Genomic DNA, 15,991 nt, shown 5'->3' with positions numbered 1-15,991 from the left:
GCCTCGTCTACGAACTCATGAAGGCCACTCGACAATGAGTAGTGTTGTCTCATCAACAAAAAAATATCGAGAGCCCAAATAGTTTAGACAGTGCTCTCGTTGATGAACTCATTGCCTCGTCGATGAACAAGTGTTGTACACTCGTCGATGAATGTACCCATTCATTGACGAAGGTCAGGACGCTGATTCATGTTTCAGCATGGACACAGATGAAAACTCTTGTTTTTAAATGATACAACGGTCAAAATTTAATCTAGGGCCAAAAACACTTATAAAAATAATTTCTAAACCCTAGAGCACCATACTTTTTACCTATCTCTTGAAAGCTTTGAACATATTTCTAAGAATCGTTGCCTGCACTCCAAAAAAGTCACATTTGTCTAGGCATTCACATATTCAAGATCTAAGCAAATTCACGTACAACTTTTGCTAAATTTGGCTTGATCTTGAGGTTTGGAAAAATATTTTATTGAACTTTCAATTTTTTTATTTGTCAATCATCTTCTCCATTATTCGTTTATTGAAAAATCTTTTTGGGAGTAAGAAACTTATTTTCCCATAGTTATTTATTTGAAAAATATTTTGGGAATAGTATTGTGATATTCAAATTTACATTTTTATCTAAAGAGATCTATCTTATTGGTGCAAAAAGCATTTGAAAAAAATTGTTTAAATCTTTGAAATATTCAAAGTCATATTTTTTATTCAAAGATTTAATCTTACGAGTTATTTTATAGAAAGAACTTACATTTGCATAATATTCAAGAGTTTTTTTAAAGGATCTTGTTTGGTATTCTTGCATAAAGTGATTTGAACTCAAACCCTAAGTTCTCCAAATTTATTTATAAAAATTATTATTAGGAGATATTGATAAAAAGGTAGATTTGTGAAGCATATCATTCTTCTTATAAAGATCATATTATTACATACATACTGAGCTTCAAGCATTTATCATATGATTATGTGTTAGGATTTATCTTGTACTCACTAGTTTGGTTAGAAACATTTTAAGTTATTGCATAGATTGTAATCTTTATTTCGTATACATGGTTCAGGCTGTGAACCTGGATTAAGGAGGAAGCTATGCCTCTTGTAAGCAACAGGTTGTAAGGGAAGCTCCGTCCTAGTTAAAGGAGCGAACTTTTAGTGGAATCCTCGAGTGGGTTGCTCAAGGCAAGGATGTAGGCTAGGGTAGGATGAACTTCGTAAAATCGAGTTTGCATCTCTCTTATCCTTACCTTTATTTAATTTCCACGTAATCGCATTGTGTAACGTGCAAGTTAGAAATTGATAGTTTGCAAAATTAGAATCTAAAGGACCTAATTTTTTTAATATACCCAATTCATCCCCCCTCTTGGGATAACATCGTAATTCACAATATATGTTGATGACATTATCTTTCGTGCTACGAATGAGGATTTATACAAAGACTTTGCCAAATGCATACAAGACGAGTTTGAGATGAGCATAATGGGCGAATCTACATACTTCCTTGGTCTTCAGATCAAGCACGCTAAGAATGACACATTCATAAATCAATCAAAGTATATAAGAGACTTGCATAAGAAATTCGATATAGAAGGTGGAAAGCCATTAGGAACTCCAATGAGCACTTCTATTAGTTTTGATAGAGATGAGAAAGGAAAGTCAGTAGATGTGAAATACTACCAATGCATGATAGGTAGCCTACTCTATTTGATTGCTAGTAGACCTGACATCATGTTCAGCGTCTGCATGTGCGCTCACTTTCAAGCGACTCTTAAAGAATCTCACCAAATAGCTGTTAAGAGGATCTTGAGATATTTAATAGGTACTATTGACTTAGGTATTTGGTATCCTAAAGATACAATTTTTTGAAATGATTAGCTATTCGGATGCAGATTATGTCAGATGTAAGATAGATAGAAAAAGTACAAGTGGTACTTGCCATTTTTTAGGACAATTTCTTGTATCTTGGCTCTCCAAGAAACAAAATTCTGTGGCATTATCCATTATAGAGATTGAATAGATTGCAGCAGGTAATTGTTGTGCACAAACTCTATATATGAAACAACAACTCAAGGATTTTAATTTGGAATATAAAAGTTGTACAAATCAAATATGGTAACACGAGTGCCATAAATATTTCCAGAAATCCCATTTCTCACTCTAGGACCAATCATATTAATATTCAACATCATTTCCTTATAGATCATATGCAAAAGGAAGATATAATTCTTGAATTCGTAAATACAGATGAACAATGGGCTGACATTTTTACTAAACTTCTTTCAGAGGATGGGTCCATCTCAATACGACGAGAATTAGGTTTATTACATAGTAGAGAGGTGATTTGAAAAGAAGACTTTAATGTGAATGAGTGGTTGAGTTAAAAGAATATGTAAATCATAAGCCTTGAAGGATAGGCGACTGACACCTCAGTATCAGTCGATTGAAACTACACTGACTTACCAGTATTTTAGGTTCAGGCTTATCAGGTGACTAGCTCCTTGAGTGCAGTCGACTGACTCGTTATTGACTTGTGAAATTTGAAGAAATACACAGGATAGGCGGCTACCTCTTCGAGCACAGTTGACTGACCCGTGACGGTATATATATTTACTATTTGTAAAAACCCTAACTTTTCACATCTAAACCGTATATCTCCACTCTCCCAAAGTCTCTCTCTTTTGTCCTCTATTCATATTTCAAAAAGATTCAATTGATTAAACCTTCATTCTTTCATTCCCACTTCATTTTAAAGGATTTCACTAGTTAGTTTCTTTAAAAACATGCCTAGAACCAAGCTAATGCTGACCCGAGGTTCCTCCTCTGGAAAAGACGATACAAACGACATCAAGAAATGGTTGATGTCACCTCACGCAAAGCAAATCTATAGGAAGCCATTTCGATCTACCAAACCCATATTTGGTAAGGTTTTAGATGTTGAATTTTTTAGAAAATAGTTTCCGGATATTTTACAATTGTTTAATGCTTTGGGTTGGGAACGATTCATAACCTATGTAATGCCCCGATCCTTTATACGAACCTAGAGTGCTACTACATATACTCTGTTATACTTGTATCTGATAAGCATATATAAACAACCTACCCTAAACAGGGACAAACGAGTGTAACTCAAACATATATGTAATCTTGCATAGCGGAAAACATAAACATTCCCATTCGAGGTTCTATTAGATATATATTAGAGTTCTATCTATATTTTTCAGTACATAAGATCCATGTTTAAAACATAAACATATTACATCCTCATACATTCTGCCAGGCTAACAATCCAGTACCAATACAAAAACTTACGACCACTAACAAGACTATATGCGCCAAAGTCCGTCTAGAAGAACTAGGACCGACGTCCTGTAGGACCTGAAATTGAGGTTGTAAGATTCGAATGAGACACTTCTCAGTAAGGTGGAAGATATTACAACAGCACATGACTATATGAGTTTATTCCAGTTAAAAATAGTTGCACATTATTACATACACAATACAGTACTATCAGAGATATATAAACATAATACGACATCATTACAAGCAAGAGTCCTCAAGGTTAGGGTAGGGTACAGGCCCATGCATTGTGTGATTCCCTGCACACAGTACTCAACCATGTGAATTTGCCCATTTCAGTTTTTAAATCATGTATATGAAAATTTAGGACAATGACCAACTTTGGAACTTTAAAAAATATGCCCAATTATCCTGTGGCACGGGTTGTGCACTGATAACTCTGACAGAGCCCTATTCATGCAGGCACTATCAAGCATTACAAATATAGTCCAACTACCCCATCTGGTCTATTATTTAACCAGTGGCCCCATATACTCTTGCAAGCCGACTGTCTTGATACCCATAATGATTCACATGTGTGGTTGCATTGTACCTTAGTAAGCAATGGAACCGTGCCTCAAGTTATTTAAAGTCTCAGATAACCTGGAGTATCTTTCAACTCCTTCGGAGTGTCTTTCAACTCCTTTAGTAACAAGTCGTGGTCTCACTAAATCATATATATAATTTACAATAAAACATAACAACCTGTGCAGTTCCAGTATTTTCACAATCACAATCATGCAATCTTTCATGCATTTTCCTTTTCTGTTAGTCAGTGGTGTTAATCAGCACAAATGCTCTTGGTTCAACCTTTTTACATTTTAAAGCTCAGTGATTAACCAACATCCGTTTTCCATAATTTTAGATAACAAAATGAAATTTTAGTTTTCACAATTCATTCACAAATATAACAATTTAGTATGATCCAGTTCATATCATACGTCATGTTTGTTTCATTAAAAACTGCTTTAATTAGTGTATAATTCGAAAAATATCATTTGGACTGCAAACATAGGTATCCAGCAGTTCCTACCTTAGTTTTAAAGTAGTTAAAGTAGTTTCGGAAAATTTGGAGTTCATATGCCAAAACCCCTATTTTTGCCAAAAACTATAAAATCGTAAAATTGTAAAAAACAACATTTATACCTAGTAAAATTTTGCAGATAAGTAGTCAAAATGTACATAAAGGCATAAGCCATCTTTCTAGTGGTTCAGTTTTCTAAAAATACGGATGTAAACAAATTCCCTTACCTTAATCTTGAAAATAGAAATACGAACGGATTGGTCCAAAATAATGACCCGGGATCCCAGAAACCTAAAAATTGAAGAACATTACTTCATTATATTCACGACTACTACATATATATCGAATCAAAAACGGAATTAGATCCTTACCTCGATTTTAGGGAAAAACCTGAAAATCCTCATATCGAAAATCTGATCCGTTATAACTATGGAGATTCTCCTCCTAATCCACGTAGTGATGTCGGATTGTTGATTCTAGCAACAGACGACATGGAATCCTAGAGAGAGAGAGAGAGTGTTGGTTCATGTTCTAGAGAGAGAGAGAGAGAGAGAGAATGGAATAACTTAGTAAAGAAGGAAATGATATTCTATTTATGACTAGGTTGACCCGACCAGCCTCGTCGACGAGTAGGATTTCTCGTCGACGAGCCTGAGATTTCAGAATCTCTAAAAATCCCTTGGTATCTCCTCGTCGATGGATCTTTGCGTCTCGTTGCCGAGCAACAGAGAAGACTTTGTCGACGAAAAATGGAGCCTCGTCGATAAGCTATGCTGTTTAATCCTTTTTAATTTCCTTTCTATTTTCTTTATTTATTTTCCAGATTTGAGTCCCTACAATCTCCCCTCCTTATAAGAATTTCATCCCCAAAATTCGCCAACCGATACCAAACTCACTCTACCTTACGTCAGAGATCTACAGAAGAGTCGGCATTAACCCATAAAGCAGCTCCGGCCCAAATTTATTACCTACCCTCAGTTATGATGGAGGAATACTGTGGTTACACCATAAAGCTTCGGAAGCTTACAATATATATACAGAATTCTCCCGAAGATCTTATCTACTTACCAAACATACTAACACACATACATTCAGTTACCTGACTAACTTATCTATCTCTGAACAACTGAGGATACTTCTGACGTATCTCAATTTCTAACTCCCATGAAGCCTTTTTCATTGCATGGTTCCGCCACTATACCTTCACTAGCGGTATTTCCTTAGTCCGTAACTGCTGAACTTTTCGATCTAACATCTACACCGGTACCTCCTCATGTGATAAAGTATCGCTAATCTCTAGAGATTTGTAACTCAGCACGTGTGATGGATCTGACACGTACTTCCTCAGCACTAAGACGTGGAACACGTCATGGACTCTGGATAATGCTAGGGGTAAAGCCACCCGATAAGCTACCGAACCTATCCTTTCCAGGATCTCAAAAGGCCCGATATACTGAGGACTTAGCTTCCCCTTCTTTCCGAACCTCGTCACCCTTTTCATCGAAGCGATCTTCAGAAACACCATATCTCCTACCTAAAATTCCAGCTCTCGTCGATGAGTATCACCATAACTCTCTATCGACTCTAAGCTACCTTGATTCTCTCCCTAATCAACTCAACCTTTGCAGAGGCCTGCTGAATCAGTTCCGAACCCAGAATGTAATGGCCTGCTTAATTAACTGATTTTTTTTTTATACTATGATATTCTAAATACTCTGATACCATATTGGGGGTAAGCTCAATCATTAACCTAAGCAGCGAGAAGCGTAAATCACATAAACGTAACCATAAATCATTACATACAATACTAATACCATACAATACAATACCAGAGTTCTAACATGTTTCCCAAAATATACAAATATAACTATATCCCCAAAATACCCTCAGTTAGCTAGGGCTATAAAAAAATACTCAAAAAATACTCACTTCACTGACAGGGCACTATTGAAGCCCCTTTATCTGCGAGCCTGGTCTGCTCACCTACATTGATCACCTGAAAAATGATTCAACACTAGGATGAGCCAACGCTCAGTAAGAAGAAATATGCTATTACTAGTGTGTGGAAAATGAGCTACAATATCATGAAAATTTGTTTCATATAATCATGTATAACTGAATACGTAAATACAAAACAAGTGATAAAATACACCATCCTTTCCATGTTGCTTAACAAATCAGTATTGTAGGATTACTATTCAAAATACTTCTAAAGTACGTAAGTATGTTCCTTGTTCAGTAAATCTGTATGTACGTAATAGTAACTAAAAACTTTCCCTGTGGATAACTGTGTGTCATGATTTAACCCCTCATGACAGGGTTGTGCGGCCCATAGGTGGGATTTACCCTGGTTGGCCAACCAGGAATAAATCACTATACTCCATCAGTCTGATTTGCCCACCTCAACCCATATCTGATGGGGAGCCTGTCCACGTGAAGGGCCTAGGTGATCGACCTGCTACCACGTATTATCTAAATAGGTGGTTGCACTCATAACATAACGTAATATTTGTAGTAACGGTACCGTGCTCTGTAACTGCATAGTTCAACAAGGTCTGATATTATATAATATATTTCTATATACAACTATCTGATTTACCATGATTCTGAAATAATCGTAATAACCATGTTATTGCATAAACTGTACTGTAATTCATATATCATAATACTGAGAACTGCATAATCATAATACTGAAGTTTGTATAATCATGGTACTGAAATACCTAAAATCATGGTACTAAAATACATAAAACATATCTTCTTACTAAATTCATATTCTCAAGCCACATCATACTTTAATACATAATATTTTAAAATGACCTAGTACAACATATTTTCCTTACCTGACTATTGAAAAGCCCTTATGGTTTACTAGCCTAACACCCATAGGGCCTTCTACATAACACCCTGAAAACAAAATTTTCCAGAACAGAATATCAGTATTTCTTTGCCTACATCATTTCCTATAACTATCATAAGGCCAAAAATGGGCTTAAAGGCCTTACCCTGAATTTGGGATGAAATCCAACTTCGTTTAACCAACGATCCGCTTCGGCAGACTTGTAGAGAACTTCGCCAGGAGCGTTGTGGTAGCTTTAGATCTTCAATTCGACAAGGAATAGGCCCAAAAACGAAGAGAGAAGTGAGAGAGAGACGTAGAGAGAGAGAGGAGAGAGAGAGGGTGGGTTGAAAATGGATAAAAATCCAATTTTTAGCTATTTATAGGGATAGATTCATTGATGAGACACGTCACCTCGTCGACGAGTCCTTTATTAAATTTTTCAACGAAACCCTGTATTCATCGACGAAATTCAGAGCAGCCCATTCTTTGCTTGGTAGTTTCTCGTCAACAAATTTCCTCATGCACTCGTCAACGAATCCCTGTATTCCTCCCTCTTTAATATTTAAATATCAGTATTTTTTGGGTCGTTACACAGTATTTACCGCTTACCTACTTGATCCCAGTACAACGAAGATTGACATCGGTGACCATATAATGCCTCGTAAGTTGCCATCTCTATGCTAGTCAGGTAACTGTTGTTATACGCAAACTCAACAAGTGATAGATACCATATCTAACTGTCACCAAAGTCCAGTACACAAGCCCGCAACATATCCTCTAACGTCTAAATAGTCCTCTCAGATTGCCCATCCATCTGTGGGTGGAAAGACGTACTGAACATTAGTTGTGATCCTAAGGCATCTTGTAAACTCTTCTAGAAACAAGACGTAAAACGGGGATCTCAATACGAAACAATAAAAATAGGAACATTGTGGAGTCGTACAATCTCTTGTATATATAGCTTTGCCAGCCTATTCAAGGAATAATTGACTCTGATAGGAATGAAATGTGTAGTCTTCATCAGCCGATCAACTACAACCCATATAGCATTCTGCCCATGCACCGCCACAGGTAATCCTGTCAAAAAATCCATCGAGATGTGCTCCCACTTCCACTTGGGGATGTCAAGTGGCTGAAGTGGTCCTACTAGAATCTAGTGCTATACCTTGACCTACTGACATGTCAGGAACTGCTCTACGAAATGGGCAATCTCTCTTTTCATGTTGGACCACCAAAAAGATTCCCTCAGATTTCGGTACATCTTCGTACTACTAGGATGTATGATGTAGAGCGAACAGTGTGCCTCCTCCAGAATAACCTATTTAATTCCGGTGTCATTTGGTGCACATACTTTGTTATGGAGTCACAAAACCCCATCACTTGAGATACTGAAATCCATCTTTAACCCATTATGAACTCCTTCTATAACCTCAACAAGTTCTGGATCCTCTTTCTGCGCTGCTCGGATCCTCTCCTGCACGGTCAGTTGTACGACCAAGCTAGCAAGAACAGCCTAATGATTTCCTTCCACTAGCTCCAAGCCTAACCTTTCCAGGTCTATACAGATCTGATGCTGAACTCCCACCACAGAGACTGACGCATCCACAGACTTCTGACTCAGAGCATCAACTACCACATTTGCCTTCCCTGGGTGATAGCTAATAGTATAGTCATAGTCTTTTATCAACTCAAGCCACCTATGATGTCTCATGTTCAACTCTTTCTCGGTGAAAATGTATTTGAGACTTTTATGATCAGTAAAAATCTCGCACCTTTCACCATACAGGTAGTGCCTCTAGATTTTCAATGCAAACACTACAGCTGCCAATTTCATATCATGTATCGAGTAGTTCATCTCGTACTCTTTAAGTTGACGAAAAGCGTAAGAAACCACCCTACCCTGCTGCATTAGAACACAACCAAGACCCTTCTTAGAGGCATCACTGTAGATAACAAATTCGCCATCCCCAGATGGAATGGTCAGAACTGAAGCAGTAACCAGTCGCCGTTTCAGCTCTTGGAAACTCAGCTCGCACACATCAATCCAATCATACCTCACGTTCTTCCTCGTCACTCGCATCAAAGGACCTACTAAACTAGAGAACCCTTCTATGAATAGTCTGTAGTAACCTGCAAGACCCATAAAACTTATGACCTTTGGAACATTCTTCAGTTTCACCCAGTCCACTACTATCTCTATCTTACTCGGATCCACTGATACTCCTTCCTTAGACACTACGTGCCCTAGAAATGCAATATGTTTCAGCCAGAACTCGCACTTCTTCAGTTCATCATATAACCTCTTCTCCCTAAGCACTTTCAATACCAGTCTTAGATGAACTTCATACTCTCTAGCACTCCTAGAATACACTAGGATGTCATTAATAAATACCACGACCAATTGGTCTAAGTCTTCGTGAAAGACCCGATTAATCAAATCCATAAATATTGCAGGTGCATTAGTCAAGCCGAATGGCATAACCATAAATTCGTAATGGTCATACCGAGTTCGAAAAGTTGTTTTCGGAACATCCTCCGTTTTCACCTTCAACTAGTGATACCCAGATCGTAGATCGATCTTAAAGAAAATTTGCGTGCCCTGTAGTTGGTCAAACAGATCATTGATCCTGGGTAACAGATATTTATTCTTTATCGTTACCATATTAAGTTCTCTATAGTCAATGCACATCCTCAACGACTCGTCCTCCTTCTTCACAAATAGTAAAGGTGCTCCCCAAGGAGAAACACTTAGTCGAATGTACCCCTTATCTAGCAACTCCTGAAGTTGCTCTTTTAACTCTCTCAATTCAGCTGGAGCCATACGATATGGAGCTTTCAATATTGGTGTCGTACTTGGAGCTAACTCTATAATGAATTCCACTTCACGGTTTAGAGGTAATCCTGGCAAGTCCTTTGGAAACAAGTCAGGGAACTCACGCACTATAGGAATCGTCTCCAATTTACATTCTTCTGCTGGCGTATCTTTCACAAATGCCATATACCCTTGGCATCCCTCCCAGAGCAATCTACCAGCCTGCAAAGCTGAAAGGATCCATGGTGCAGAACGCACGTACAACCCTACAAACTTGAATTCCTGCTCCTCTAGAGGTCTAAACATCACTTCTTTCCCGTGGCGGTCAATACTAGCATAACTGGAAGACAACCAGTCCATTCCTAGGATGATATTGAAGCCATACATGTCAAATACTATAAGGCCAATTGGTAGTACCCTTCCCTGGATCACTACTGGGAAATCACGGACTACTTTGCTACATACAATTGCCGATCCCGATAGCGTAGCCACTACTAGTTCATAACCCAACTGTTGCATCTCTAATCCACACAATTTAACAAATCCCTGGGAGACAAAGGAATGTGTTGCTCTTGAGTCAAATAATAGAACAGCTTTATTGGAAAGCATGTAAATATTACCCGTTACCACATCTCCAGCGTTTTTTACATCACCTGGAGTCAAGGAGTACACCCTAGCCTGAGCAATACCCCCCTTATTGTCCATCTCATGGCGCCTACGCACCACCTCTGAAAGGCTGCTGTGGAGCTCCGTCGTATCTTGGCAGAATACAATCCCTCACCTGATGTCCCATCTTGCCACATCATAAACAAGCCCCCATAGCCCTCCAACACTACCTTGCGTGAGGTTTCCCACACGTAAAACAAACAGAAGCAGATGTGGTACTTTGTGAAGCACCACCACAGTTCTTCTTCTTCTAGTTACCCTGCTTTGCCCCTCCATAAGAACTCGAAGGTGTAGGTCTCTTCTTAGAGATTTGACCCCCGACATCCTCCTGTAGACTCTTCTCTACTATAGTGGCTTTGTCAACTAGAGCAACAAAGTCCTGCATCTGCCAGATAGCCGTTGGCTTACGAATCTCCTTCCTCAGGCCCCTTTAAAATTTCCAAGCCTTTATTGTCTTGTCCAGAACCATGAATGGAGCAAAATGGGATAGCTCTTGAAATCTAGCAGTACACTTCTGAATTGTCAGCTGCCTCTGTTCCAGACTCATAAATTCCTCCATCTTGGCATTTCTGACCGTAACTGGAAAATACCATTCAAAGAATAATTCCTTGAACCTAGCCCACATCACTACTACAGGGATGGGTCGATGCTCCTCAAGTATCTTTACAGATTTCCACCATCTCTCTGCTTCGCCCAACAACTTGAACTTTGCAAAGGCTACTTTATGCTTCTCAGTGTAGTTCAGGATGTCCAGAATCTTCTCAATCTCCTCGATCCAATTCCCAACTTGAATCAGGTCTGCACTTCCCATGAAAACAGGAGGTTTCAATCGCGTGAACTGATCGATAGAATAGCCTAATTCAGTCGCAAGACGACCTTGCCCCTTATTCGTCTGAACCACCTCAGCCATCAAGTGCTGAGTGAAGTCCCACAGAACATTTGTGGAATCACTCCCAGCCTTAGGGCCAGCTCCCTCACTGCTTCTGCCTCCAACATTGGCAATATTATCCCTAGATTTGATCCTAAAAAGCAATAGAGGAAACCAATTAGAAGCTTAACCAACTAACACAACAATACTGCAAACATACTTCCTATAATAACAGTCCTAGTATTGATGTACCCTAATGACTCACATGCTCATTCTGACTCGAGTTCGGCCCTTCCACTTAGAAATAAAATCGCCAATAGGTTTCCATGATTTTCTGAACCTTTCGAATGATCCAGAAAAGCACAGAAGTCTGTCAATGGATTTCAGTATCCAGGTATATAGCTGCACTCGCTAATCTTATTCACATCCTATACTCTGGTATATTCTAAACTACAGAACCTAGTAACCTAAGCTCTAAGTATACCCCTAACCAGGTAGTATAATTCGCATCACACTTCCAACTGGTTAAGGGCTCTAATACAATACTGTAATGCCTCAGTTCTTTATACGAACCCAAAGTGCTACTACACATACTCTGTTATACTTGTATCTGATAAGCATATATAAACAACCCACCCAAAATAGGGAAAAACAGGTGTAACTCAAATGCATAGTAGAAAACATAAACATTCCCATTCGGGGTTCTATTAGACATATACTAGAGTTCTGTCTGTATTTTTCAGTATATAAGATCCATGTTTAAAACATAAACATATTACATCCTCCTACATTCTGCCAGGCTAACAACCCAGTACTAATACAAAAACTTATGTCCACTAACAAAGCTATACGCGCCAAAGTCCCTCTAGACAAACTAGGACCGATGTCCTATAGGACCTAAAATAGAGGTTGTAAGATTCGGGTGAGACACTTCTCAGTAAGGTGGAAGATATTACAACAACATACGACTATATGAGTTTATTCCAGTTAAAAATAGTTGCATAGTATTACATACACAATACAGTACTATCAGAGATATATAAACATAATACGACATCATTACAAGTAAGAGTCCTCCAAGTTAGGGTAGGGTACAAGCCCATGCATTGTACGATTTCCTCCATATGGTACTCAACCCTGTGACTTTGCCCATTTTAGTTTTTAAATCATGTATATGAAAATTTAGGACAATGACCAGCTTTGGAACTTTTAGAAATATGCCTAATTATCTCGTGGCACGGGTTGTGCACTGATAACTCTGACAGAGTCCTGTTTGTGCAGACACTGTCAAGCATCACAGATATAGTCCAACTACCCCAGCTGGTCTATTATTTCACCAGTGACCCCATACACTCCTGCAAGCAGACTATCTTGATACCCACAATGATTCACATGTGTGGTTGCACTATACCTTAGTAAGCAATGGAACCGCGCCTTAAGCTATTTAAAGGCTCAAATAACCTGGAGTATCTTTCAACTCCTTCGGAGTGTCTTTCAACTCCTTCGGAGTGTCTTTCAACTCCTTTAGTAACAAGCTATGGTCTCGATCAATTATATATATAATTTACAATAAAACATAACAACTTGTGCAGTTACCGTATTTTCACAATCACAATCATGCAATCTTTCATGCATTTTTCTTTTCTGTCAGTCAGTGGTGTTAACCAGCACAAACGCTCTCGGTTTAACCCTTTTATATTTTAAAGTTTGGTGATAAACCGACACCTGTTTTCCATATTTTCAGATAACAGAATGGAATTTTTCAGTTTTCACAGTTCATTCACAAATATAACAGTTCAGTATGTTTTAGTTCATATCATACATCACATTCGTTTCGTTAAAAACCATTTTAATCAATGTATAATTCGGAAAATACCATTTGGACCACAAACATGGGTGTCCAGTAGTTCCTACCTTAATTTTAAAGCAATCAAAGTAGTTTCGAAAAATTTGGAGTTCATATGCCAAAAATCGTAAAACCGTAAAATCATAAGAAACAACATTTATACCCAGTAAAATTTTGCAAATAAGCAGTCAAAATGTACATAAAGGCATAAGCCTTCTTTCTAGCGGTTCAATTTTCTAAAAATATTAATGTAAACAAATCCCCTTACCTTAATCCTGAAAACAGAAATATGAAAGGATCAATCCAAAACAGCAACCTGGGATCCTCGAAACCTAAAAATCGAAGAACATTACTTCACTATATTCACAACAACTACATATATACCAAATCAGAAACGGAATTAGATCCTTACCTCGATTTTAGGGAAAAACCCAAAAATCCTCATATCGAAAATCTGATTCACTATAACTTTAGAGATTCTTCTCCTAATCCACATAGTGATGTCGGAATGTTGATTCTGATAACAGATGGCACAGAATCCTAAAGAGAGAGAGAGAGAGAGAGAGAGAGAGAGAGAGAGAGAGAGAGAGCGTTGGTTCGTGTTCTAGAGAGAGAGACAGAGAGAAAATGGAATAACTTAGTAAAGAAGAAAAGGATATTCTATTTATAACTAGGTTGACCCGACCAGCCTTGTCGACGAGTAGGAGTTCTCGTCGACAAGCCAAAGAAGGTCACTCGTGGTCAAGCAAGTGACATCGTCGACGAGCCTAAGATTTCAGGGTCTCTGAAAATCCCTCGGTATCTCCTTGTCGACGGGTCTTTGCATCTCGTCGTCGAGCAACAGAAGAGACTTCGTCGACAAGAAATGGAGCCTCGTCGACTTATTAGTATAACGAAAAGAGATGTTCATATGAACAGATCAATAGTTTTTTATTTTTACTTTTAAAATATTTTTATTGATTTAAGAAAATATTAAATTTTAAAAATTAAAAATTCTAATAATCAATCTGAGTTCTAAAAAACAATGATAATAATAATAATGAATCATGTGATTCAATACTATATTGCATTTTGAATGTTTGCTTCAAATTTCATTTTTTGATTTATGATAATTAAACACTACAAAACAATGTTTGGTTTCATCCCAATATTGGCCTTCTCCACCAAAGCTCACGACTAAAAAAATATATAACTATATAGGTTGGTTAAAAAGTGGAGGGAAAAAATTTTGGAGGGGAAAATTGAAAGTCATGGAGAAAAGAAAGAGACCGATGAAAAAGAAGAAGAAGTAGAAGAAGAATTTGGAAAATGCTCATATACTACTCTATCGCCATTTAAAACTTCAAATGTTAATTAATTTGAATTTAACCAAGTATAGTAATTACATATTTTCCGTACATAATTATTTTAAATTTTTAACAATCGTGTCAAAACTCTTGCGTGCCCACAAATCTCTCTTAATTACCAAAAAAAATTGAATGCACAATAAATTTCGCTACTTGGTCCAGTTAGATTTAAGAAAATCTCGCTACTTGGTCCCGTGAGATTTAAGCAAATCTCGCTGGACCAAGAAGTGAGATTACATCAGAGTCATTCCAGGAAATATTTTTCCCGAATAGGGTATTATTTAATATATTATTTTAAAATGAAGACAAATCGGGAAAAAACTCGTGGGGTGTGACATCTTCGCTTATGTGCTCAAAGCCTAAGAATCTACACCTGGGAGGGGGGTGTGGCATGTGGACCTCGTGGACTATGGTCGCAAGCCACGTGTGCGTGGCTGTGGGGTGTGGGCTAAGTGGGTTAGGGCCTTGGGGGGGATTTTGGGCTCTTATGGGTTTATCAATAATGGGTTTTTAAGTGGGTTGGCGGATATCCTCTGGATAAACTTGACCCGACTCATTAACGGGGCGAATATAAAATGAAAAACCTTATTCGAATCATTTAATAAGTGGTTGATTATAAGCCGATTAAAATGGGTTGGATTCGGTTCGGATTAACGAATTTGTATCCATTTTGCCAGTTCTAATAAATGTTAAACATGAAACCCAAGAATTTATAGATGCCTAGAAACTTGCACAACTACTTTCACGCTACTTAATTACATGAAATCAATTACTAATCCCTAATCAGTTACCTATGTTTATGGTTTGCGGAATGAAATTAAAGTAGGAAAATAGTTAGGGAGTGGAATTACTTTCAGAATGCAATTATTGTTTTTGATTAGTAGAATGGAATGGGTGTAGGAATCCTTGTTTCCATTTCTTTCTAATATTGGTATTTTTCAACTACTTTATAATAGAATGAAAAGTAAGACATTTTTTTTTTATAATTGCCCCTAGTGCACAATTATTTAATTGTGTAATTATTATTATTATTTTATAAAAGTGATTATTATTAATGCTATTGTCGCGACGTTCCCAGACGCAAATTTGGGATGACTAAAAATGATGAGGGTGGTTTTAAAAATGTGATCTTCATGGAAAATATGGTGTGATGGAGTTGTCACTAACCTTTTAGTATGGTTAGAACACTTGATTAGTACCCAATTAAAGGTAGAATTGGTTTGCATTACCAGAGTCCGGCTCGGGAGTTCGGTTACGAGA

The 15,991-nt window shown here is 37.7% G+C and overlaps 1 protein-coding gene across 1 annotated transcript in view; it reads right to left on the bottom strand.

Moving 5' to 3' along the window:
• Nucleotides 1-11,101: 11,101 nt before the first annotated feature.
• Nucleotides 11,102-15,991, bottom strand: part of LOC131151402 (uncharacterized) — a 29,132-nt gene continuing 24,242 nt past the window's right edge. The window contains exon 2 of the mRNA XM_058102646.1: nt 11,102-11,693. Within this exon, the coding sequence (XP_057958629.1) occupies nt 11,102-11,693 (592 nt within the window). The remainder of the gene's footprint in view (nt 11,694-15,991) is intronic.

The sequence above is a fragment of the Malania oleifera genome, chromosome 3 (assembly GCF_029873635.1).
Source record: "Malania oleifera isolate guangnan ecotype guangnan chromosome 3, ASM2987363v1, whole genome shotgun sequence".
Classification (NCBI taxonomy): Eukaryota; Viridiplantae; Streptophyta; class Magnoliopsida; order Santalales; family Ximeniaceae; genus Malania; species Malania oleifera.
The sequence above is the reverse complement of the archived record's forward strand: the minus strand, read 5'-3'. Positions and strand labels throughout refer to the sequence as shown.